The sequence below is a fragment of the Ictalurus furcatus genome, chromosome 17 (assembly GCF_023375685.1).
Source record: "Ictalurus furcatus strain D&B chromosome 17, Billie_1.0, whole genome shotgun sequence".
In the NCBI taxonomy this organism is placed as follows: Eukaryota; Metazoa; Chordata; class Actinopteri; order Siluriformes; family Ictaluridae; genus Ictalurus; species Ictalurus furcatus.
The window spans coordinates 14,769,978-14,793,772 of record NC_071271.1 but is presented as its reverse complement, the minus strand read 5'-3'; the positions used below and the strand labels follow the sequence as shown (position 1 = coordinate 14,793,772).

At 41.1% G+C, this 23,795-nt stretch overlaps 1 protein-coding gene, 2 non-coding genes and 2 pseudogenes across 3 annotated transcripts; 1 reads left to right on the top strand and 4 right to left on the bottom strand.

The window, feature by feature from the left end:
• Nucleotides 1-913: 913 nt before the first annotated feature.
• LOC128621393 (olfactory receptor 1496-like) lies at nucleotides 914-2,190 on the bottom strand (annotated as a pseudogene).
• Nucleotides 2,191-3,619: 1,429 nt separating this feature from the next.
• Nucleotides 3,620-3,833, top strand: LOC128621903 (small nucleolar RNA SNORD17). Its single transcript, XR_008388330.1, has one exon. It is a non-coding gene; the product is annotated as a small nucleolar RNA SNORD17 (small nucleolar RNA).
• On the bottom strand, nucleotides 3,658-3,931 carry LOC128621904 (small nucleolar RNA SNORD17). The gene has a single exon (XR_008388331.1). It is a non-coding gene; the product is annotated as a small nucleolar RNA SNORD17 (small nucleolar RNA).
• Nucleotides 3,932-12,214: 8,283 nt separating this feature from the next.
• On the bottom strand, nucleotides 12,215-13,153 carry LOC128621734 (olfactory receptor 1509-like). The gene has a single exon (XM_053647691.1). The coding sequence runs from the start codon at nucleotides 13,151-13,153 to the stop codon at nucleotides 12,215-12,217; it is 939 nt and encodes a 312-aa protein (XP_053503666.1).
• Nucleotides 13,154-16,548: 3,395 nt separating this feature from the next.
• Nucleotides 16,549-17,532, bottom strand: LOC128621733 (olfactory receptor 52L1-like; annotated as a pseudogene).
• Between the last annotated feature and the right edge of the window lie 6,263 nt (nucleotides 17,533-23,795).

Sequence of the window (23,795 nt, the reverse complement as noted above, 5' to 3'; positions counted from 1 at the left end):
GTTATAGTTACCTCTCTTTGTATAATAACGTGAGGCTATGTTTTCTTTCTAAGCACTTTCCTTAATTTTATAGTGCCTTGACCTTTATATTTAATGTGTGTTTTTGTGTGTATTGTAGTTTCACAAATTGACGTTGTGGATTTGAAGTTTCAAAGTAAAACACTGAAAAGGAATTCATTCGGTTTCGACTTTCCTTCCATCCTCAACCAGTTTAGCTATCTGTCGAGGTGCATACTACTTGCAGCGGGGGCAGAATAATAGTACTGTCACGTAATGGAGGTACAGACAGAAGCAAGTGCCGGTATGGCAGTTTAAAAAAACAACAAGTCCATAGGATAAGGCAGAAGTCAATGATCATAAACAGGCAGAGGTCAGGCAAACAGTACAAACAAAGCAGGGCAAAGAGACAAGGTCAAAAACGTGAGCAAAGTCAAAAACCAGAATAAACAGACAGGGTTTAAAGCCAACTGAGCGTATACTTCGCAGCTAGATGAGTGAATTAAAGTCTTTTAAAAGGAGTAGTGTGTGTGTGTGTGTTTGGGAAGTGTAGCTGTTGTCGGCCATCCTGTATTCGGAGAAATTAAGTTGCTGGTTTGCGGAGATATGACAAGTATAGTATATGTATTAATTATAGTTCAGAATTAAGAATGGGACGTATTCATTTTGCATCTATGACAGTATATTTATTTAAGATAAAAAATATTTCTTGATATTAATAAACCATGGTAGCTACTCAATACATGATAGCATGGCAAAAGGTTCAGTCTGCATGTAGAGGAGCAGTCCTTTTTTTTTTCCTTTTTTTTTAGATGATGTTGAATTTTTCTGTGAAATTCAGGAAAATTAAGGCCATAAACAACAGGATTTAGGAGAGGAGGTATAATCTGAAACTTAATGACAGAATGATAGCTATTACTGGAGGTAAATTTTCAAAACAAGTATTTCACAGAAAATGGTAATTGAGTAGTTAAGAAAAGTCACTAGATGAGGAAGGCAAGTATAAGCTTTGCTCTTTAATTCTTTTGAAGATTTCTGACAAATCATAATTTTAATATAAGAATACAACATGGGATCAAAACTGTAGTTACCAGTACAGCAAAACCATACATGTTGTCAAAAGTAGCATTTTCACAAGAGAGCTTTGCAATGATCCAGTTGTTGCAATACAATTTTCTTAAGTCATTACCACACAATCTTAGTCTAGCAGTGAAAATGATCCCAAGACCAATAGAAAGCACTGAATAAATCCCAGAAATAGCTACCATAAGAGTAAGCACCTTAGGTGTCATAATGCTGTGGTATTGCAATGGCTTACATATAGCAACAAATCTGTCATATGCCATTAATGTTAAGATTGTAAATTCACATGATGCATAGGTATAAATGACATCCAGAATGAGTAATTGAGTGAGAATATAATAACAAATCAGTTAGTAATCTTGGAAAGAAGCCAGAAGTGCTGTAAAGAGAATTAATTGATGAACATGCTATCAAAATGTACATAGGCTGGTGCAAAGGAGATTTCATTAATATTACAAGAATAATATTGACATTGAAGAATACGATAGTACAGTATAGCAGAGATCCTAAAATGAAGTAAAGGTATTGAAAGTGGCCCAGGTTTTCAAACATGGAGAAATAAAGAATAGTATCATTTTCCATTACACTCAAAAACTTTGTCATTGTCTTGAACTGAAATAAAAGAACAGAGAATTTTGTACATTATACATTGACATTTTATCCACAGAAATGTTACCAATTGTCACGAATCGTGACATGAAAATATTCAGGGGCACCGAAAAATCCATCAAATGGATCAGGAAGCTCCATAAATGTCCATTGTGGGAAGTGGACGGAGTCCATAGCGGGGACGGTTGGCGTCGACTTCCGGGTTCTGCGTCTCCTCTGTTCTCCTGCTGCATCCAGGTTTTGGCGGAAGATTCTGTCACGAATCGTGACGGTGCAGAGATAGGACGGATGCAAGTGCAGGATGAACAGTTGTTTATTAGAAAGAGAGAGAGGCAGACAAATCCAAAACGTGATCCAAAACATAATCCACAAACATGCAAGAGGTCAGGCGATTGGCAAACAGGCATACACGGGGCAAGGCAGGAATCTAGGTCGATAAACAAAACAAGAAACGAACTATGACGAGGGACTGGAAGCGGATAATCCAGCGCGAACTAACTCTAAACATGGACCGTAACTATGACTATGATATGCGCTAAACCAACTCCAAACATTTACTCTTCCGCGTTGTGTGCTGGGAGGCGCGCGGTATATATGCGGACATAATCAGCGTCTAAACTGCTAGCAGCTGAGAGCAATACAGACCCACGTGAAATCCCAGCCAATGACAGAACAGGGAGGAGACATGACAGAAACATAAACAAAACACACGTGTCCAGATGTCACTACGGTCAACAACGGGAAAGCAGGTGCTCGCGCATTCACGCTTAGAGCACGCTGCTTCAAGGGGGAATCGTGACAGAACCCCCCCCAAAGGCACTCCTCCCGGAGTGCCATGAGTCATCCCATTTAATTGGCGGATCCGGCCCCCTGGACTGAATGTCCCAGGCAGAGCCAGGAAACTGCACGGTGTTCTTGGCGGCGCAGGGAAGCGGAGCGACGTCCTTGGCGTAGCAGGGAAGCAGAGCGACATCCACAGCCGGGCAGGCAGGCTGAGCAAAGTCCTCGGCGGAGCATGAAGGCAGAGCGACGACCACAGCAGGGCAGGCGGGCTGAGCGACGTCCTCGGCGGAGCATGAAGGCAGAGCGACGTCCACAGCTGAACAGGCGGGCTGAGCGACGACCTCAGCTGAACAGGCGGGCTGAGCGACGTCCTCAGCTGAACAGGCGGGCTGAGCGCCCCAGTCTGCTGACGCGGCCAGCCAAGGTCCGGCCGCGCCCGAGTCTGCTGACGCGGCCAGCCAAGCTCCGCCCGTGCCCGAGGCTGCTGACGCGGCCAGCCAAGCTCCGCCCGCGCCCGAGTCTGCTGACCCGGCCAGCCAAGCTCCGCCCGCGCCCGAGTCTGCTGACCCGGCCAGCCAAGCTCCGTCCATGCCCAAGGTTCACCTGGTGACCTCAGAGCCTCAGCCTCTCTGTTCAGCTGTGGACATCGCTCAGCCTCCCTGTTCAGCTGTGGACGTCGCTCAGCCCGCCTGTTCAGCTGTGGTCGTCGCTCAGCCCGCCTGTTCAGCTGAGGTCGTCGCTCAGCCCGCCTGTTCAGCTGAGGTCGTCGCTCAGCCCGCCTGTTCAGCTGAGGTCGTCGCTCAGTCCGCCTGTTCAGCTGAGGACGTCGCTCAGCCCGCCTGTTCAGCTGAGGACGTCGCTCAGCCCGCATGTTCAGCTGAGGACGTCGCTCAGCCCGCCTGTTCAGCTGAGGTCGTCGCTCAGCCCGCCTGTTCAGCTGAGGTCGTCGCTCAGCCCGCCTGTTCAGCTGAGGACGTCGCTCAGCCCGCCTGTTCAGCTGTGGACGTCGCTCAGCCCGCCTGTTCAGCTGAGGACGTCGCTCAGCCCGCCTGTTCAGCTGAGGACGTCGCTCAGCCCGCCTGTTCAGCTGAGGTCGTCGCTCAGCCCGCCTGTTCAGCTGAGGACGTCGCTCAGCCCGCCTGTTCAGCTGAGGACGTCGCTCAGCCTCCCTGTTCAGCTGAGGTCGTCGCTCAGCCCGCCTGTTCAGCTGAGGTCGCCGCTCAGACCGCCTGTTCAGCTGAGGACGTCGCTCACCCCGCCTGTTCAGCTGAGGACTCAGCTGAACAGGCGGGCTGAGCGACGACCTCAGCTGAACAGGCGGGCTGAGCGACGACCTCAGCTGAACAGGGAGGCTGAGCGACGTCCTCAGCTGAACAGGCGGGGTGAGCGACGTCCTCAGCTGAACAGGCGGTCTGAGCGGCGACCTCAGCTGAACAGGCGGGCTGAGCGACGACCTCAGCTGAACAGGGAGGCTGAGCGACGTCCTCAGCTGAACAGGCGGGCTGAGCGACGTCCACAGCTGAACAGAGAGGCTGAGGCTCTGAGGTCACCAGGTGAACCTTGGGCATGGGCGGAGCTTGGCTGGCCGGGTCAGCAGACTCGGGCGCGGGCGGAGCTTGGCTGGCCGGGTCAGCAGACTCGGGCGCGGGCGGAGCTTGGCTGGCCGCGTCAGCAGACTCGGGCACGGGCGGAGCTTGGCTGGCCGCGTCAGCAGACTCGGGCGCGGGCGGACCTTGGCTGGCCGCGTCAGCAGACTGGGGCGCGGGCGGAGCTTGGCTGGCCGCGTCAGCAGACTGGGGCGCGAGCAGAACTTGGCTGTGTGTGTCAGCAGACTGGGGTGCGAGCAGAACTTGGCTGTGCGTGTCAGCAGACTGGGGCGCGAGCAGAACTTGGCTGTGCGTGTCAGCAGACTGGGACGCGAGCAGAACTTGGCTGTGCGTGTCAATAGTCTTGGGCGTGGGCTGAACTTGGGCGACCGGGTCGGTAGACTTGGGCGTGAGCAGCATTTGGTCATTAGGCTGAGATATTAGCAGAGCTTGGTCAACTGGATCTGCAGGCTTGGATGTGAGCTCAGAGACTGGAGGCTTGGCTTGGACGTCAGAGACTGGAGACTTGGCTCGGACGTCAGAGACTGGAGGCTTGGCTCGGTCCTCAGGGACGTGAGACTTGGCTCGGACCGCAGAGACTGGAGACTTGGCTCGGATGTCAAAGACTGGAGACTTGGCTCGGACGTCAGAGACTGGAGACTTGGCTCGGTCCTCAGGGACGTGAGACTTGGCTCGGACCGCAGAGACTGGAGACTTGGCTCGGATGTCAAAGACTGGAGACTTGGCTCGGACGTCAGAGACTGGAGACTTGGCTCGGACATCAGAGACTGGAGACTTGGCTCGGTCCTCAGGGACGTGAGACTTGGCTCGGTCCTCAGGGACGTGAGACTTGGCTCGGACCGCAGAGACTGGAGACTTGGCTCGGACCGCAGAGACTGGAGACTTGGCTCGGACGTCAAAGACTGGAGACTTGGCTCGGACGTCAGAGACTGGAGACTTGGCTCGGACCTCAGGGACTGGAGACTTGGCTCGGACCTCAGGGACTGGAGGCTTGACTTGGACTTGGACCTTAGGGACTTGAGACTTCACTTGGATTTGGACCTTAGGGACTTGAGACTTGACTTGGATTTCAGAGACTGGAGGCTTGACTTGGACTTGGACCTTAGGGACTTGAGACTTAACTTGGATTTCAGAGTTGAGCTCTGCATGAAGTTGCCTGTAGTAGTGGGTAAACGGCAGGGCAGGTTCGCCTGCCAGACTTACCCCCCTGAGAAGTTGTTCTAGCTCGTCCTTCGCCTCCGGACTCCCGAATCGCATCATGAATTCCCCCACAAACTGTTCTACACTGTCCAGGTTCCTACAGTGCTTATCCAGTTTGAGCTGCACCCATTGACGGGCCGGTCCAAAGAACCGGGACCACATGAATCGGAGCCATTGCTTCTCCTCTGGCTTAGGGTCTAACAGGCTGGCGAAATAGTATTGACAGTATGCCAGAAAATATTCAGGGGCACCGAAAAATCCATCAAATGGATCAGGAAGCTCCATAAATGTCCATTGTGGGAAGTGGACGGAGTCCATAGCGGGGACGGTTGGCGTCGACTTCCGGGTTCTGCGTCTCCTCTGTTCTCCTGCTGCATCCAGGTTTTGGCGGAAGATTCTGTCACGAATCGTGACGGTGCAGAGATAGGACGGATGCAAGTGCAGGATGAACAGTTGTTTATTAGAAAGAGAGACAGGCAGACAAATCCAAAACGTGATCCAAAACGTAATCCACAAACATGCAAGACAATTTTGTACATTATACATTGACATTTTATCCACAGAAATGTTATTACCAATACTCTACTCTCATTATTATAAAAAAAATAAAAACTTAAATAAATGACAATAATATTATAATAAGCATTTATGCTTAATTAATGAAACAATTCATTATTAAACTGGGAAGCATACTGTGCCTTATTACAGTTAAAATTAACTGAATTAATATTTGCAAGAAAAGGTTCCATGTGAATATCTAAGCATTCAACACGCCTGAGCTTATATAGTATATGACAGGTCACTAAGGATTTCCCTTTGTGTTCATGTAAGTACATTGCTGATTAGCTGTAAGTATCTGATATTTAAAGACTACATGCAACTTAAGTCATAAAGCATATTTCAAACTGTGAAAGTAGTGTATTATGATTTTTATTTGTGCTGTAACTATAAAGTAATTAAATGGGTAAGTGATTCAAATAAACAAGTGTCAGAATAAATATTTCCCCTTACTGTTGGTGGCGCTAGAGGATTTGAGATAGAGACTCAAAAATTGCTCTGGTTAATGTTGAGATTGTGTGCCAAATTTCATAACTTTCCCGCTAGCGGTTCTATGGTCTGCCATAGACATAAGAGCAGAAGAAGAAGACTAATGAATACTAACGAACACTAACGAAAGCAACAATGAGTTGCTCAGTGTCCAGTATGTCCAGTTCCAAGTCCATCACCCATCATGAAGGATCAGTTTCCACTCTATCAATGCCCACTTCATCGACTGAACTAGGGATGCACCGAATGTTCGGCAACCGGATTTATTCGGCCGAAAATAGCAAAAAAAAAGCACTTTCGGTGTTCGGCCAAATAAATGAAAAGGCCGAATAAATTTGACCGAACAATGACGTGTTTGATGATGCGACCAAATAGCCTAGCAACCAGAGTGAGACGCGTGAATGTCACGACCTCCACTTCCGGCAGCGCGCTCGGAGAGATGAGGGGGCACACGCATGCACGAGTTACGTGCACAAGTGGTCAGCGAGTGAATGCTCTTCGGATGTTGACAACCGTGACATTGTTTACTGTGAACACTTGCGTTTGTTTTGTTTCTGTTCCGGAGTATTCTGTCACGTCGCGAAACATAAGGGAGTAGAGTACAGAAGCAGGTAAAGACGTATTTATTTAAGGGCAGGCAGACAAATCCTAATCGTAATCCAAAAAACGTAGTCAAGACAGGCAAAGGTCGGGTGATCGGCAAACAGGCATAAACGGGGCAAAGCAGGAATCAAAGTCACAGTCACAGAAAACGGTCAAAACACAAAACAAGAAACATGAACTAGTACTACGGACTGAGAGCGGAAAAACAGCGTGGACTAAATGAACTAATATATAGTTTAAACTAACTAAATCTATCAAGGAACATAACATTAACAACGTATCTAACTATACTATATCTACTATAATACTCCGCAAGGTTTACAGGGATGCGAGCGGTATATATCCCCAATATAATCAGCCGTATATAACCGAATAGAACCATTTTTTGCACTCTTGTCAATGCACTTTTTAATGCACTTTTTTGTTGTAGGTTACCGAGTGTTACATTCTTTCAGCAGTCAGTTATAGGCCCAACATAGGCTATTCTAGGGGGGCTCAAAGGTGACCACATAAAAATTATTTTTATTTTACTAATTTATTTATTTAAAGTTATATTGTGCCTTGTTGGTAGCCTATGCCTGCTGGAATGGAAAAAAAATGTTCAGTGTTAAATAAATATTTTGAAATTGTTGTTTTTGTAGTTGATTTTTTTTCTTTGCAAAGTAAGACAAAATAATAAAAAGCACATTTTGACTATTTATACAATGGTTAAAATCGCAAAATAAATGGAAAAAACGCAAAAAACCGTGTTCGGTATTCGCCCTTTGGCCAAGTTTTTCATTATTTTCGGTTTCGGCTTCGGCCAAGAATTTTCATTTTGATGCATCCCTAGACTGAACCATTTCCAAAGATCTCAAGCTCTGCCTGCAACCTCTCCAACATATCAACATCCTCATGAAACCATCTACTTAATCACTGTCACCTCCAAGTATCCCATCGTCCTTGGTTTTCCCTGGATGCAAAAGCACAACCCTCATTTTCCTGGACAGAAAGAGAGATCATCATCTGGTCATCACAATGAAAAATATCATGTCTTCATGTGCCTGCAGTGCTAACTGCATCCACCAGTCAATGAATTACTGAGAAACCTTGAGACCCACTATAGTCAAGCATCTGCAAACATTTCATTCAGGGCTTTAGCTCAATCACAAGCCCACTAACCACTCTGGTAAAGATAGGTCTCAAGAAAGTGGAATTCCAAGGTGAATCAGGTCTTAACATTTGTTATGGCCCTCCTTTTAATGTCTAGGAGTATAAGGGACATAACATATTTTTGAAATAAGGTAAATTAAAGTAAAGAAATTTAAGTAGGGAATTAGGAAATAACCACTATTGAGATATGATGTGTTGAAATGCAGAATGAGAATGATGCTGGAATGAGTTTTGGTTCTGTATTTAATATAAATGATACAAATATTTACAGGCAATAGTACAAAATAAGTAACAAGTATTTACAATAAACAGGGGAGCAATTATATAACCAGTATGTACATGGAACAGGGTTAGAACACAGGAGAGAGAGACAATGAGCGGGGCTAAACCAAAGAAATAAACAAAACAAAACGATCACAATCTCTCGATGCCCGCAATTCTTACCTGACTAATGTCCCAAAAATAAAGAGAACAAATAAACAACCTTCAGCTCAGGAGCAGCGTACCTTAACTACTCTAGCTATATAAGCAAAAGATACAAATGATGGCACCCGCTCCTTACCTAGTGTGTATATACAGTTTCAAACTCTATGTGCTGTACTATGTTTGTCACGTGATGTACTACCCTATTCACTCCTCTCTGGTCTGGTAGGTCATGGAAGACCTGAGTCACTATACAAAAAGTTGTAGCACAATAACATTCAAAATAAGTTTGAAATGACTGAACTGTAAGGAATAAACAAAGGTTGTTCTAACTGTTGTTCTGCAATTAACAGAATGAGTGTCAGTTGGATAAACAACCGAGCTTTCCTTATTGGCGTCTTCCTCCTTCTCTCTTTTCTCCTTCCCTTCTCACTCCCGGGTTTATATACAATGTCATCGTGCTCTGATTGGGTCTTCGAGTGATGACGTAAAGGTGACTGATGATGATGATGATGACTGATGTGGTATACAGCCAATAGCAAGAACCTAAGAGTTTTGATAGTGGAGGGAAAGTGAAAGTGGAGAAAACGCACACCAAACAAGATATATGACCCTTGGGTCATAACAACATGACTAAAGGAAGCATTCACTTCATCCCCCAGTCTCAGACACCCAGATCCACCAAAACGCTTCATAGTTAAGGTGTATGCCTCTGATATAGGAATCGGGGCAGTTTTCTCACAGAGTTTCAGAGAGAATCCCAAACTACATCTAGTCGCCTTCTTCTCAAAAAAACTCACACTATCCAAATGTAATTGTGACATGGGGAATTGAGAACTGCTGGCTGTAAAGTTTGCACTGGAAGAATGGAGACACTGGCTCAAGAGTGTCCTGCACGCCTTCATATTGACCAATCATAAGAACCTTGAATGTCTGAGAACTGCTAAATGACTTAACTCTCACCAAGCCTGATATTCACCTGGTTCTAGTTTACTATCTCATTTCAAAAAGGCACTAATAATGGTAAAGCAGATGCTTTATGGTAAAACATCTAGGATTAATAGAACATCTTGAAATAATTGTTTGTAGTTTAAGTTAGTGATGGTTGAATGGATAGTTTTTATCCATTACTAAATATATTAAGAGTGTAGATTTTGATTGCAAGCATTATCCAATGTAGTATATTTCATTTTTGTCAGGCACTGTATATCTGTGCACCACAGGTTTGGCACAGTCATTGCCAGAATGTGATGGAATGCAAGGTTAAACAAGCAGACAGATTTTATTCCATCGTCCCAAATTCCTTCAGTGACATTGGTAGTTCTTGGACATGGAAGATTTTGTACTATTACTTTTATTAATTGTAGATTAATTATGAATTCTTAAACAATTAAGAAAAGGGAAGACCCTTTTCATGGATCCAATCATGGATGCTGTGTTTGTGGCTGATAATTAACTAATTTCACATTTGTTCATTATCGACAATTGGGTGATCATTTGAAATTGCATTATGTGAACATGTTTGAGTTTGATGTTCTTTGCATACAAGAGACTTGTACAGTAGTTCGTAAGGCAGGAAGACTCTTGCTGCTTGCAATGTACTGAATTTTCTTGTGTGTAGTATTCAGATTACTCTACAGATATCTTTTTTTTTTTTTTTTTTTTTTTTTAAGACACATATAAATATTTCAAGAGATGTTGACAGGCTAAATATTTATTTTGTGTATTCTTGACACTATACCTATGGGCAGAAAGCACATACTGTTGGCATTGTATAGTGGAGCAAAGAACAGTTTATTTTAGATGAATCACCAAGAAAAATATTTTCTTTATGATATTATTCTAAGGATGAGTACAAATTAAATATTTATTAGTGGTGATACTCCAAATATATTCAATATATTGCATTTGTTCAATACCAGATAAATTTCTGCTTAAGTGAATTAAATTAAATAAAATATACAAATCACACTGTTGTCAAAGAGTAGATTTTTTCCCTGCTTAACTAATACTTTTTAGCTATTATTTTAAAACACAAAACATACACAGACAATCACCGAACTGATGTGCTGTAGTAAGGGTGGGGTGTTAATGCCACACACAAAGTGTTAATATGCAGAAGTGATGCAAAGGTACAGCCTCAGAATCAGGTTGGCATCATGTCATCATGTTTTGTTGATGTGTTAAATGAAAATGGTTTCGTCTATTAAAAAATGTTTGATAACTTTTGGCTGGCATGGTCTGAAGATGATCTGAATCGAATTTGATGAAAATCAGGCCTTCAGTCTAGGAGGAGTTCGAAAAAGTAGGTTTTATAATTGGTATCATTGTTCTCTGCATGACTCATGGAAGCTATTAGCATTTTTAAATATTTTCATTATACTTTTTGAAGTCTCAAAACTTCTTGAGTACCTTCAGGGCATGGTGCTGATGACACCTACCAGCGTACATAATGGTATGCCAATGCATTTGTAAAATATAGCATTTTACACTAAAATTCAAAATGGGCGATGCTCAAAATCGGCATCATGGGAAAATTGGGTACAGTTTGACATGGTATGCCATACCGAATCTAATGAGGCAAGTCTGGTGATTATTGGTCAACTTGTTCAGAAGTTATAAACAAAAATAGCCATTTTTCATATCTTGTGACCTAAACTGTGCAGGCCTCAAGTTATGCTTGTGACGTGACCCATACCAAGTTTCATCTTAATATGCCAAACCGTTGCGGACAGACAGCCTCATGTCCATTTTGGCATGCTATTCATCGAATTTGTTGATGCGCTATACGGGAACAGTTGAGTCGATCAAAAAGCTTTTAATAACTTCTTTTCCATCACTGTCTGAAGATGATCTGATTAAGTTTTGGTGAAAATCGGACAAACCACCTAGGAGGAGTTCGAAAAAGTAGATTTTTCCAAAAATTCAAAATGGTGGAAAAATGTTCATGACATCATATATCTGAATTGTCTTGAGCCAATGAATCAGAGTAAAAAATAATTTTGTTTCTAGTCCTTACGGTTCAAAAGTTATTAGCATAAACATGAGTGCAAATTTGGACAGTTGGTGGTGCTAGAGAGATTTAGTTAGAGACCGCAAATTTGCTGTATTAACAGTTCAGACTGTCCTCTATCTATCTGCCAAATTTCATAACTTTCCTCCAAGTGGAAAACTAATGGATACAATAGGTGCCAGCACACCTTTTGTGCTTGGCCCCGAACAATTCCTTAGATTTATATAGCACTTTTCTAGGCACTCAAAGCACTTTACATTGTATTAGCAGGACATCTCCACCACAAGTGTGTAGCATCCACCTGAATGATGCGACGGCAGCCATAGTGCGCCAGAACGCCCACACACACACCAGCAATTGGTGGAGAGGAGAGGAATTATTATTATTATTATTATTATTATTATTATTATTATTATTTCAAAGATCTCAAGTTATCTCAAGTACTTCTATCATGCCATACATGCGAAAACTTGAGCACATGGGTGACTGTGTTCCTGGCAGATGATTCTCCTTTTTTACTTATTCAGGTTACAGAGTTTATAGTTTTTTCCTTAATCAGGTAACCAGATTTGAAAACTCTAGAACTTTAGTTCTGATTGAGTTAATTGCATGGAAATATATTTCATTCAAGAAAAACTTTTGAGAAATGTACAGTATATATTTGAAAATATAAAATTTTCCCAAGCCACCACACATATCAGCTGTCTTGCAAAGCTTTACATCTATGCCAGTACATTTTCAGAAGCCCTCGCCGTATCTGGGTTAATTTAAATCCATAGATTATTGGGTTTAAGAGAGGAGGCACAACAAGAAACTCAGTCCCTAAGAAGTTGCGCAGAGCTTGCAGTCCCTGGCTTTTGCCATAACGAGCATACATGACGTCAAAGAGCAGGGCAATAGTGAAGTTTGTGAGTGATATTAAATGGGGAAGGCATGTCTGCATGAATTTTGCCCACTGTCTCTTGGACCTTAAACAAGCTCTGATAATGCAGATATATGACACAATGATGAACACAGCTTGAGATACATGAGAGAATATTAGAAAGTAACCATACATATTGTTCACAGATACATCTGTGCAAGACAGCTTAACAACTTCCCAGTTAGAACAATAAAGCTTGTCAATGACATTACCACATAACGGGAGTCGGACAGTCAACAATAAACCAACAGAGGACTCTAGTAGGGAGCATAGCCAAGTAAAAAACAATAATTTAAAACCTTTCTGAAGGGTCATAATGGAATGATACTCCAAAGGCTTGCAAATGGATATATATCTGTCATATGACATGACTGTTAAACATGTGTATTCACAGAAAACATAAGAATAAATTATGTAAGCTTGTGAGAGACACCCTATATATGAGATAACATGATATTCTGATAAAAGGTCAGCAAGGATCTTTGGATAGAAAGCAGAAGCCCCAAGCATTCCATTAAAAAACAAATTGCATATAAATATATACATAGGTTCATGAAGTGTTTTGTCAAGAATGACTGTAATAGCTAGTATCAAATTTATAAACAGAGTCATACTATAGACAATTACACCAAATGCAAAGTAAATATGTTTGTTTGTCCTTGTGTCCTTCAATCCTTGAAGCACAAACATGAACTCTCCAGAAGAATTTTCCATTACTTCTTTTCAGTGTGTATACAGACAAAAACAGACAGCAGGCATTTAAAAAATAATTCAAAATAAGAATCCTCTGAATGTCAAGGCAAAGTTTAAAGGGTTCACAGCATGGTCACTAATTGGGTAAGTTACATTGTGTATCCTTTGGTAAGAGTCTCTGATACTCTAGCTTATATATACAGTTGTTTTTATGTGAGGCATTTGCTGTTTATACATGAACAACCGGGAAGTCTCCCAGAAGACAGAGTTTGCCAAGGGTGATTCAATCTGGGACCAACTTTGCAAGTTATCCTGGTGATGAATACAATGCAGATCCATAAATTGGCTAATTGGCTCCTTGCTCCACTGCAACCCTGTATAGGATAGGCACTATGGAAAATGGATGGATGGATGATTTATAGTAATTCTCATAGGTGTATAGTTAAATGGTTAGTGAGTTTCAGTGACACTTTAATATGCTTTACCGTGTGTGTGTGTGTGTGTATATATATATATATATATATATATATATATATATATATATATATATATATATATATATATATATATATTCCTTGCTTTGACCTAATCTTTGATCTAACACTTTGAGATTTTTAACTCAAAATAGATAGATAGATCGATCCATCCATCTATCTATCTATCACTTTATTCATCCCAGAGGTATGTGTGTATATATAGGGTTGGGGGTTTGATTTCCTCTGCTGCCCTGTGTGTGGAGTTTGCATGTTCTCCCCGTGCTGCGGGGGTTTCCTCCAGGTATTCTGGTTTCCTTCCCCAGTCAAAAGACATGCATGGTAGGTTGATTTGCATGTCCAGCATGTCCATATAAGTGGGTGTGTGATTGCAATAGAGGTTCCAAATTAAAGTTCCAAAATGTCCTTTAATTTGCCAAGACCAAGACCTCTTAATTTCCTGTTCTTGCTCATGACTACAGCTGGCAGCTTCTCTGTGCCAATATAAAAAGTGTTTGACAGCGCTCACTGGATTGACCAACACACAGTACTATGTACATTATTTAAACAATAATAATAATAATAATTACTCTGGCTCTTACGCTTCTATTTTGCTCACTTTTCTTCTCTAGAACTCAATTATTAATCTTGCATGATAGCACTACTTGCATTGTTCTCTGCTTGATATATTTCCTCATTTGTAAGTCGCTTTGGATAAAAGCGTCTGCTAAAAGAATAAATGTAAATGTAAATGTATGGGAAAGTCCAAGGAGCACAGTGCAGATCTGAAAAAGATGATGGTGGATTTACACAAGTCAGGAATGTCTCTTGGAGCCATTTCTAAACAACTGCAGATTTCAGGATCATCAGTTCAAACAATTGTACGCAAGTGCACATTATTGGGAAGTGTAGCCACTTTGCCGAGGTCTGTAAGAAAACCCAAACTGTCACCCTCAGCTGAGAGGATATTGGTTTGGATGGTCAGGAAAAATGCAGGAAACACCAAAGCACAGGCCTGCCATGAACTGGAAACTGCTGGAACATCAGTGTCACTGTCTACACTCAAGGGAGTTTTACATCGCCATGGACTGAAAGGCTCCAAGAGAAAAAACCCTGCTCCAAAATCTACACTTCAAGCCTGTCTAAAGTTTGCGGCTGACCATATGAACAAAGAAAAAGACTTCTGGAGGAAAGGTTTTATGGTCAGATGAGACAAAGATTGAGTTGTTTGGCCACAATACCCAGAGGTATTTTTGGAGGAGCAAAGAACACTGTACCAACTTTGAAGCATGGTGGTGGGAGCCTTATGCTCTGGGCCTGTTTTGCTGCCACTGGAACTGGTGCATTGCACAAAGTGGATAGAAAAATGAAGGAAGAGGACTACCTTAGTAGTACTAGCATAATCTCAAACCATCAGCCAGATGGTTGAAACTTGGACACAATTTGGTGTTCCAACAGGACAATGACCACAAACACACATCAGGGCTGGTTGTGGAATGGATAAAGCAGGCTAACATTAAGCTTTTGGAATGGCCTTCCCAAAGTCCTGATGTCAGCCCTATCGAAAATTTGTGGATTGTGCTTAAAAGTCAAGTCATGGCCAGGAAACCAACAAATGTCACCGAACTTTACCAATTCTGCCAAGAAGAGTGGTCAAATATCCAACCAGAATTCTTCCAGAAGCTGGTGGATGGCTACCAAAAGCGTCTGCTCGAGGCGAAACTTGCTAAGAACATTCAACAAAATATTACGTGTGCTGTATGTATATTTGTGACCCTGTATGTATAATTTTGGCCTTATTTTGACCCCAAATAAATTAAAACTTGTGAACCAAATTCTTGTTTTGGTTTTTTATTATTTTATTAAGATTTAAGATTACTTTATTAGATTATATTATTATTAAAGGTTTTATTAATAATATATGTTGTACAATCATTCTGCCCCAGAAAAAGAACAGTTCAGAGAAATTATTGAAAGCCCAATATTGCCATGACATTCGTGTTCATGTGTATGTAAACTTCCGACCGCAACTGTAGCTAGGTAGTTTGTTGTTTCAGACTTTATGTTGACCATTGTGTTTTCAGATTTACTGTTACATTTTTGGTTTCTTAATGTGTTTTTCACTGATTAATACAATAATCAGTCCATAACCAAATCCTTATCTATTTTTATGTAAAACCTTGTTTTATGCTACTAGTGTCACTTGTTATTTTATCATTGTAATAGGTAAATACTGCAAATAAATTGTAAGTGTAAAGTTTTGTTTAGTTATTTGTATACATTTTTTGTTTATTTACAGTTCTAGATACGGTGCCCCCAGAAAGTATTCACCGCCGAGTGATTATTTCTCTTTTTTCTGTATTGCAACATCAAATTTAAATATATTAGAATGGGATTTTTTTCTGCTCCTTTAGAAGTGACTCTCTGCAGAAATAAATTACTTAGATGTCCTCAGAAATATTTAAAAAGAAAAAAAAATGTAAAAGCTGTTTAATTGATAAGTAGTGCTAAAGTGAAGTGATATAGGACTAAGTGATATAGGATATGCAGCATATTTAATTTTGTTGTATTTGTTTGTCTGTTTTTTTGTTGTTTATATATATATATATATATATATATATATATATATATATATATATATATATATAGAGAGAGAGAGAGAGAGAGCGTGAGAGAGAGAGAGAGAGAGGGTGATAGTCATGGTTTTGTCCTGTCTAGTGTGTGGGGGATACTAAATGTCTAAAAATATTTTATTGGAATTTCATATCTAAGCACTTGGAAAAGTTTACAATCAAAATTCATTAAATTTGTAGTTGCAAAAGTAAAACCGTATTACTGGTCCATTGTGCTACCTTAAAAGGGCAGGTAGACGTCCATAATTACTAATCTAAAGGGTGAATTTGAAGAAAAATAAATAAATAAATGAAATGCTGTTGAATGTTATCCAATTAGTAAGAATTAACATAAAAATAATTTTTTGCAAGTTTTTCAGTGGCTTGCTGAAAACACTCTGCAAGCACAATCAAGCTATTTCCAGATTATGCAATAGCAATGTTGAATCTGAAGATCATTCTTATCACTTGCTTCCGTATTTTGGCCAGTTTTAATCCATAAATAAGGGGATTTAAAACAGGAGGTACAAACAGGAAATCCAATGCCATGAAATTTCGCACACTTTGAGGGACAGATATGGTGTAACCATATCGACTGTAGAACACATCAAACAATAAAGCAACAGCAATATTAAACAGAGCAAGTAGATGTGGCACACAAGTCTGCATAAATCTATATTTGCTTTCTTTTGACTTTGTGCAGATCAATCAAGTGAATGTAATCAAGATCTAATCAAGTGAATGTATGAATAAACAATCAATACTGCATGTCCAAAATAAACAAGAATAATTATATATCCAATCACATTGTTCACTATTGTAGAGGAACAGGCCAGTTTAGGAACTGCCCATGTTTCACAGTATAATTTTTCAATATTTGAGCCACATAGGGTAAGTCTTGATGTTAACAACACTACAATAGCCATGGAAATAATTTGTGGAAGCCAACAAAAAGAATACATTTTACAACTTTTTGGCTGTTAATTTCAGAGTGGTACTCTAGTGGTTTACATATGGCCACATACCTGTCATATGCCATTACTGTTAGAGTTGATGCATCACATAAAGCAGATGAATAAATAATAAATACCTGAATCAGACATCCGACATATGAAATTTCATGAAACTGGGTCAATAAGTCACACATGAATTTAGGGTAAAAACCTGCAGTGCCATAAAGTGCATTGATACATAAATTACACAAAAATATGTACATAGGCTCATGAAGCTGCTTGTCTAAGACAATGCATAAAATAACAATATTGCATAACAAGATCACATGATAAACCAGTGTGGTCAATGAAAAAAAAAACATAGTTTTTTTTAAGTGATAATTCACTTAAAGCACTGGAAACTTAAAAAAAGAAGAAGTCCTAAGTTCTCATTATGCTACACATACATTTTACCAAGCCACTTATATCATATGAGGTAGCTGACTCTGATGAACTGCCCCCTGGAACTGCCACCTTGATTTAGGGACATTGCCAGCTCCTCAGCCAGAGTGACTGAAGGTGCTGGTGGTCCCCCACCCATTTTATGGGCCTCTGTCTTCTTCCTGTGGCTATATAGAACAGAGAGAAAAGTTATTATAGAAGATTGGGCCAATTAGTTAGGTTACAATTTACGATGTTTATGAGATATTATCTTTTTTGTGTTTAATTTTGACTTGGCTCCATAAGTTCTTCTGGGTCCAGAAGGATTACATCTGATAAAATACAATATTATTATATATTATTATTATTATATTAGTACTATGTACAATGTTAAGAAATTGATGGAGGGCTAAAATTAAAGGCATATCTAGTAAATGTTACGGCACGGGCCTAATAGCATCAATGTTCAATTTTGCATCATAATGACACGAAACTTTTCAGATATTTGTAAACTTATAAATTCACACATACTTGATCCATCACTTTTTTTCCAAGCCAACTCTCTGTCCAATGCAGCAGTTACTTTTTTTGCTATTGTTATAAATAACATATATTCCTCATAAGCATGCATTAAAAACTCTAACTCTGCTTTGCTGAAGTAAGCAGCTCGTTTTTTTCACCCTGGGTTTCCATGGTGACTCCTGAAATTGGCAATCCATTAACAATGTCTTTATGTTCTTACCATGCGTGCGCATTAACTCCGAGTTGTAGCTCAAGTTGACAAAGATATGAGATTCCATCTGTGGAAAATCGATATCTTTCATGCAAGTAAGTATCAGGGAAAGCCAGGGGGAGTATTATTTATCCCTAAAAACTCTTTCTCCGTGAAGTGCTCTTCTTACAGTTTGCGCTGGAGAGTTGAATTAGTTACATCACCTATATGTGTCTTTGCTCACAGCTGATTGGTGAAATTTCAATCTGAGATCTCGAATCCAGAACCTAACTTGCTGCGGAGCAGGATAGCCGTAGAGTGTAAGTTACTATGGCGACGAAAACCGGTAAAAGCCAAACCACTTTCATGGCACCTAAAACCCAGGGTTGGCACAAACTAAACTAACCTTAGCTGGCTAGCCACCTAAACTGGCTTCATAGTACAAGCCCATGGAATACCCCTCTGAACTTTACAGAGCCTTTGTTTCCATGTTTGTTTCCTCATCTCTTAATCTTGTTTTGGTTTCATGGCTTTTGCTTTTGGATTGTCCTCGTTATTGTTGTTTGCAACTCGCCTGACCCTTGCCTGTTTGTGGATTATGTTTTGAACATGATTAGGATTTGTCTGCCTGCCGCTCAGTAAAAGCCTTTTACTGCAGTTGCATTCATCTGCATTCGCATTTCATGACAGAACACTATCAGGGTCCACTGCCATAGTGACTAAATATCTAAACATCTTGACCACCACTGGCTAATGACAAAATAACCTTTCATTTTGGTGCCATTGGCTAATTTACTGACACAATGACAAAATTTTGAAGCATGAGTTGAATGTTTCAGATGCGTTATAACCTTTTGCAGATGAACTACAGTGTTGTGCTGTTCCATATAATCTGTTTTGACAACTGCACCTAGAGTTTTCAAAATGTTAAAACTGTTTCAAGAAATGAGTCATAGCAATTGAGAAAAATTGCAGCACAGGGTGCTGTATCTTGGACTATTTTTCAAACAGGCCACAGTTCATGAGACTCGAGTTGTTGGTGGTTTTCTGGTGTATTAAAGAGCCTGTAAGGCTCTTAACCATCCACGGGCAGGAGTTGGAGGTGGTGCAGTCCTACAGGTACCTGGGGATCGACCTGAACTGCAGATTGGACTGAAAATTGGTTTGACAACCAGCTCTTCTTCCTATGCCTGTTCTTTCAATGTGTGCGGCCAACTTGTAGGTTTGTCCTGCTGTGGCCAGCATTATTTTCTTGGTGGCCTTCTGGACTAGCAATATCACTGCAGGATGTGATAATCATCACAACAAGCTGATCAGACTCACTGGCAACATTTACAGAGAACACCTTTGGGATGTGGTAGAACACAGAATAAAAGTGCATCTAAAAAATCTGCAGAAATTGTGTGATGCAATTGTGATAAAATTAGTGCTCACACCCATTACCTTGTGGTTGGTGATTGGATGATGGTGCAGGAGGTGAGGCATTTAAACACAGAGATGCAGACATCAGGGTTTGCTTCACAGAAGTTTTGTTTTCCTTTTTTACTGGTGCCAGCATTTCCTTTGTTGTTTGCCGCTTGCTTAGGGTGGATTGGAAAGTGTGCCTACATTCATTCATAGGCAAATTTGCTACTTGTAATCAGTAAGTGTGGGTTATTTTTACAGCAATAAGTAGTCTAGTAGCAGACATTGTATGAGGTTCTTTGATTCATATTATTTTAATTATAGTTTCACTAGATGTTGTCCTCTATTCGTTCGCTTATACACGTTGGATTTGAGAATCATCCATCACTACATGGTATGTATGGTCTATTTTTTAAAGGGTTCATAACATGATTTTTAATGTTTTCCTTCTGTTTAGGAATGTAATGTATCTGTTTGTGCATGTATATGCTCTGCAAAGTCCCAAAACTCATGTTTTCCCCAAAAGGGATTTATTCTGTCTAACAGAGAACATTGCTCCAGACCTGCCTGAAATGCATCATTCAAAGTCCAAATTTACTTTCGTAATTTCTCTACGTAGGGCGCACAGAGGCTTAGTGGCTCACACCTCCAGGATCGGGGGTTCGATTCCCACCGTGGCCCTGTGTGTGTGGAGTTTGTATGTTGTTCTAGGAGACCTGGATCTCCGGAATTTGTAGTCTCAGCCCTGCCGTTATTTCTTGCTTAATGTAAATACAAGCTGATATAATATGTCAAGTTCATATATTATAACTGCCTTGAAATATGTTTTATGATTAAACTATGTAAAGAACCTCAATCTTGACAGCCCGGGGAAATATAATCGTGTCAGGAGAAAAAGATGTCCAAGAAGAAAAAAGGGAACAAGCCTGTCCCGAGGTATCCAGCAATATGGAGGAAGACAGATCAAAAATTTTCCGCTAAGAAGGCTGAACCTGACGTTCTCCAACGGGACCTGCGAGGTTTACAACTTGACACGCTGGATGTGAAGGGAACTGAGGAACTAATATTGGAAAGTAATCGTTTAATGAAGAAATGTGATAATATAAGGAGTGTCCTGAATAGAAAGGGGGCTGAAGCTGTAATGTTAAAAGACCGTGCTAAATTTAGACGTGCTGAAAACATTAGACGACTAAATCAGAGATATGGGCAAAAATACACTGAGGAAATTAAAAAAGAAGCGCATATCTGTGTCGAGAGGCCAAGGCCGTCTGCTTTAACTACACGGGTGAATGAACTGGAAAGATTGATAAAACAAATTGATATAAAAATGAAGCATGTCCGTGAACCATAAAAGAACATGCATCTTGCTTTCTCAAAAAGCACAGCTTCCTGTTTTTCTCTTAAGAAAGCAAGTAAGCACTCTTCACCAATATGTTGACCTTTATGCTTTTCTGTTAAATGCAAGTAAGTGCTTACATCCTGTTTTTCTCTTAAGAAAGCAAGTTAGCACTCTTTAACAATATGTTGACCTTCATGCTGACAACGCATGTACATTCTATTTCATCTTTATGAAAGCAAGCTAGCGCTGTACGCTTTTCTGTGAAATGACTGCTATATATATGTGAAATGACTGCTATATAAGTTTTTCTCTTCAGAAAGCGAGCTAGCGCACAAAAACCACAATAGATAAAGGTATAAATACTTGGAAGAAGCCAGCATAGAGTTGCCACTTTTCGGGTGAATATTTGGTCATTTTAAGTTCTTGTAAAAGGAAAACCACTATTCAGATCCTGCGTGGTCTAAGGTTTTTCTTTATTTTTTAAAAATAAAAGTTAAAGATAATTGTAATCCTTTTGTTCTTTAATAAACCGAAGTCCATATAAAGGACGATTCTTATACCTGACTGCAAAAGTACGACTCCTTTTGTTATCAACTTCTTCAAAGGAAAGAGAAAGGACTTCAAGGGTTCTCGAGCCCAGAGGCACGAAAGCTTCACTTCCTGAAGAGGTAAGAGAAACTAATTCTATAAACTCTATAAGTTGTATGACAGATTAGCGAGTAAAACGCAGAACACTGGGATAAGGAATTCCAGGAAAACTCTTCAATGTTCTCTTGATGTCCTGTGCTGCGGGGGTTTCCTCCGGGTACTCCGTTTTCCTCCCCCAGTCCAAAGACATGCATGGTAGGCTGATTGGCATGTCCAAAGTGTCCATAGTGTATGAGTGGGTGTGTGAATGCATGTGTGAGTGTGCCCTGCGATGGATTGGCACCCTGTCCGGGGTGTACCCTGCCTTGTGCCCGATGCTCCCTGGGATAGGCTCCAGGTTTCCCCGTGACCCTGAAGAGGATAAGCGGTAGAAGATGGATGGATGGATGGATGGATTTCTCTATGTCATGGAGTGCACTATCAGCATAATCCCCCCCAAAGGCAGCCATGAAGAAAGAAGGTGAGGCTTCAGTGAATTCAGGTGCCATGTCATGGATACCCTGTGTGTTTTGGTGTGAAAGCAAAACCTCTTTGTTTACCCTTCTGAAAACAGATCAGTGGTTACTGTTTAACCAAACATTTGCTTGTTCGCAGCACATTTTACAGAGGACCTGAGCCTGGGTGAATACAAGGCAGGCTATATATGAAGGCTACTCCTGAAAACTGGGGCAATTCCCACTTTGCTTGGACAATCTTGTGCTTCTGAATCAGAACCTGTAAGTCTGTTTGATTATTTTATGAAGTATCTGCTATTAACTGTTCAAATGCGAAGTTTTGTGTTGTGGCTCAGTTGTAGACATCTGCTAGCATGCTAGTGTGGCGATATTCCAATATGAAGGGAAAACGTCTACCCTGCCGACCACACCAGAATGTGGCAATATTCCCAATTGGAGGGAGACGTTTATCCCAAATTCAGTAAATCCAACTACGCCACCCTGGGGGAGAACCAGGGAAATACTCCCAAACAAAAGGCACACAGATAAGTTTCACCAATCGGGGCAAGGAACATGAGAGTGAGACATGAGTATGAATATAAAAAATTATATTTTATTATGACACTTCAGCATCATTTAAAACTTAACATGAAAATATAAAATCACTTTCCCATGAAACACAATAAGGGTTTTAAAACTAAGAACTTCTCCAGACCCAGGCTTGGCAGGGACAAGGCAGGCCAGCTACAACTCGGAAGGTCATCCAAACCCACTGCAAGTCACACCAAAAATCACACTACCTGCACCATAAGGAAGTTGTGTTGGCACACTGAGCATGCTGTGAAGCACACCACCGACTAAATGCAGCTAGCCTCCCCTGTCCCACTAAGACTCACTGGCTCCTGGAGAGAAAGAAGACACCAGTTAACCCAAAATTATACAAACACTAAACAACAAGACACAGAAAGACAAATATTACAAACACTGTGGTATGGTAGCTATAACACCCAGGCCCACTGACACCACCACAAGAAATGGAGGCAGTGGATAGCACCCAAGCAGAACCAGAATTATGGCAAACAGTACAAATGACAATTATGGCCACTATAGCATGGAGACAGTAAGGCTCAACATACACCCTCTCAGTAGTAAAGTGGTTAGGTGGAATAACAAACCTGAAACAGGTTTGAAGCTAGTAAACACTAATTTTACCACTCTCAGATTACTCACGCTTACTATATGTGGTTACAATACAAACCAGACATACATCCAAAACAATAAGTAAAAGCAAAACAATCACTAAGCAAAACACAATAAAGCAAAACAGTCCACTAAGCAAAACAGCAGCAGCATCACATGTAGCGTCTTCGGCTAGAAGTTCGTCTTAGAGAAGACTTAGCTCAATTCCACACTCTTACCTTAACACAAAGATCAGAGTGTCAACCTAAATCTACCAAGCCCCAATGTGAAAAAGGGAGAGGTACACTTACCCTTAGATTGAACAAACACCAGACGCGAAGTTGTATAATTACTCACAGGCACTGCGGCTCGACATACATACTCATCATTCAGCCACCGGCTAAATGTTGCGATCACTTTACGCGATCTCTGGCACCAATTCACCACAATGCACGCACCACCATGCACGCGCCACCAGCGCCGCTCTAA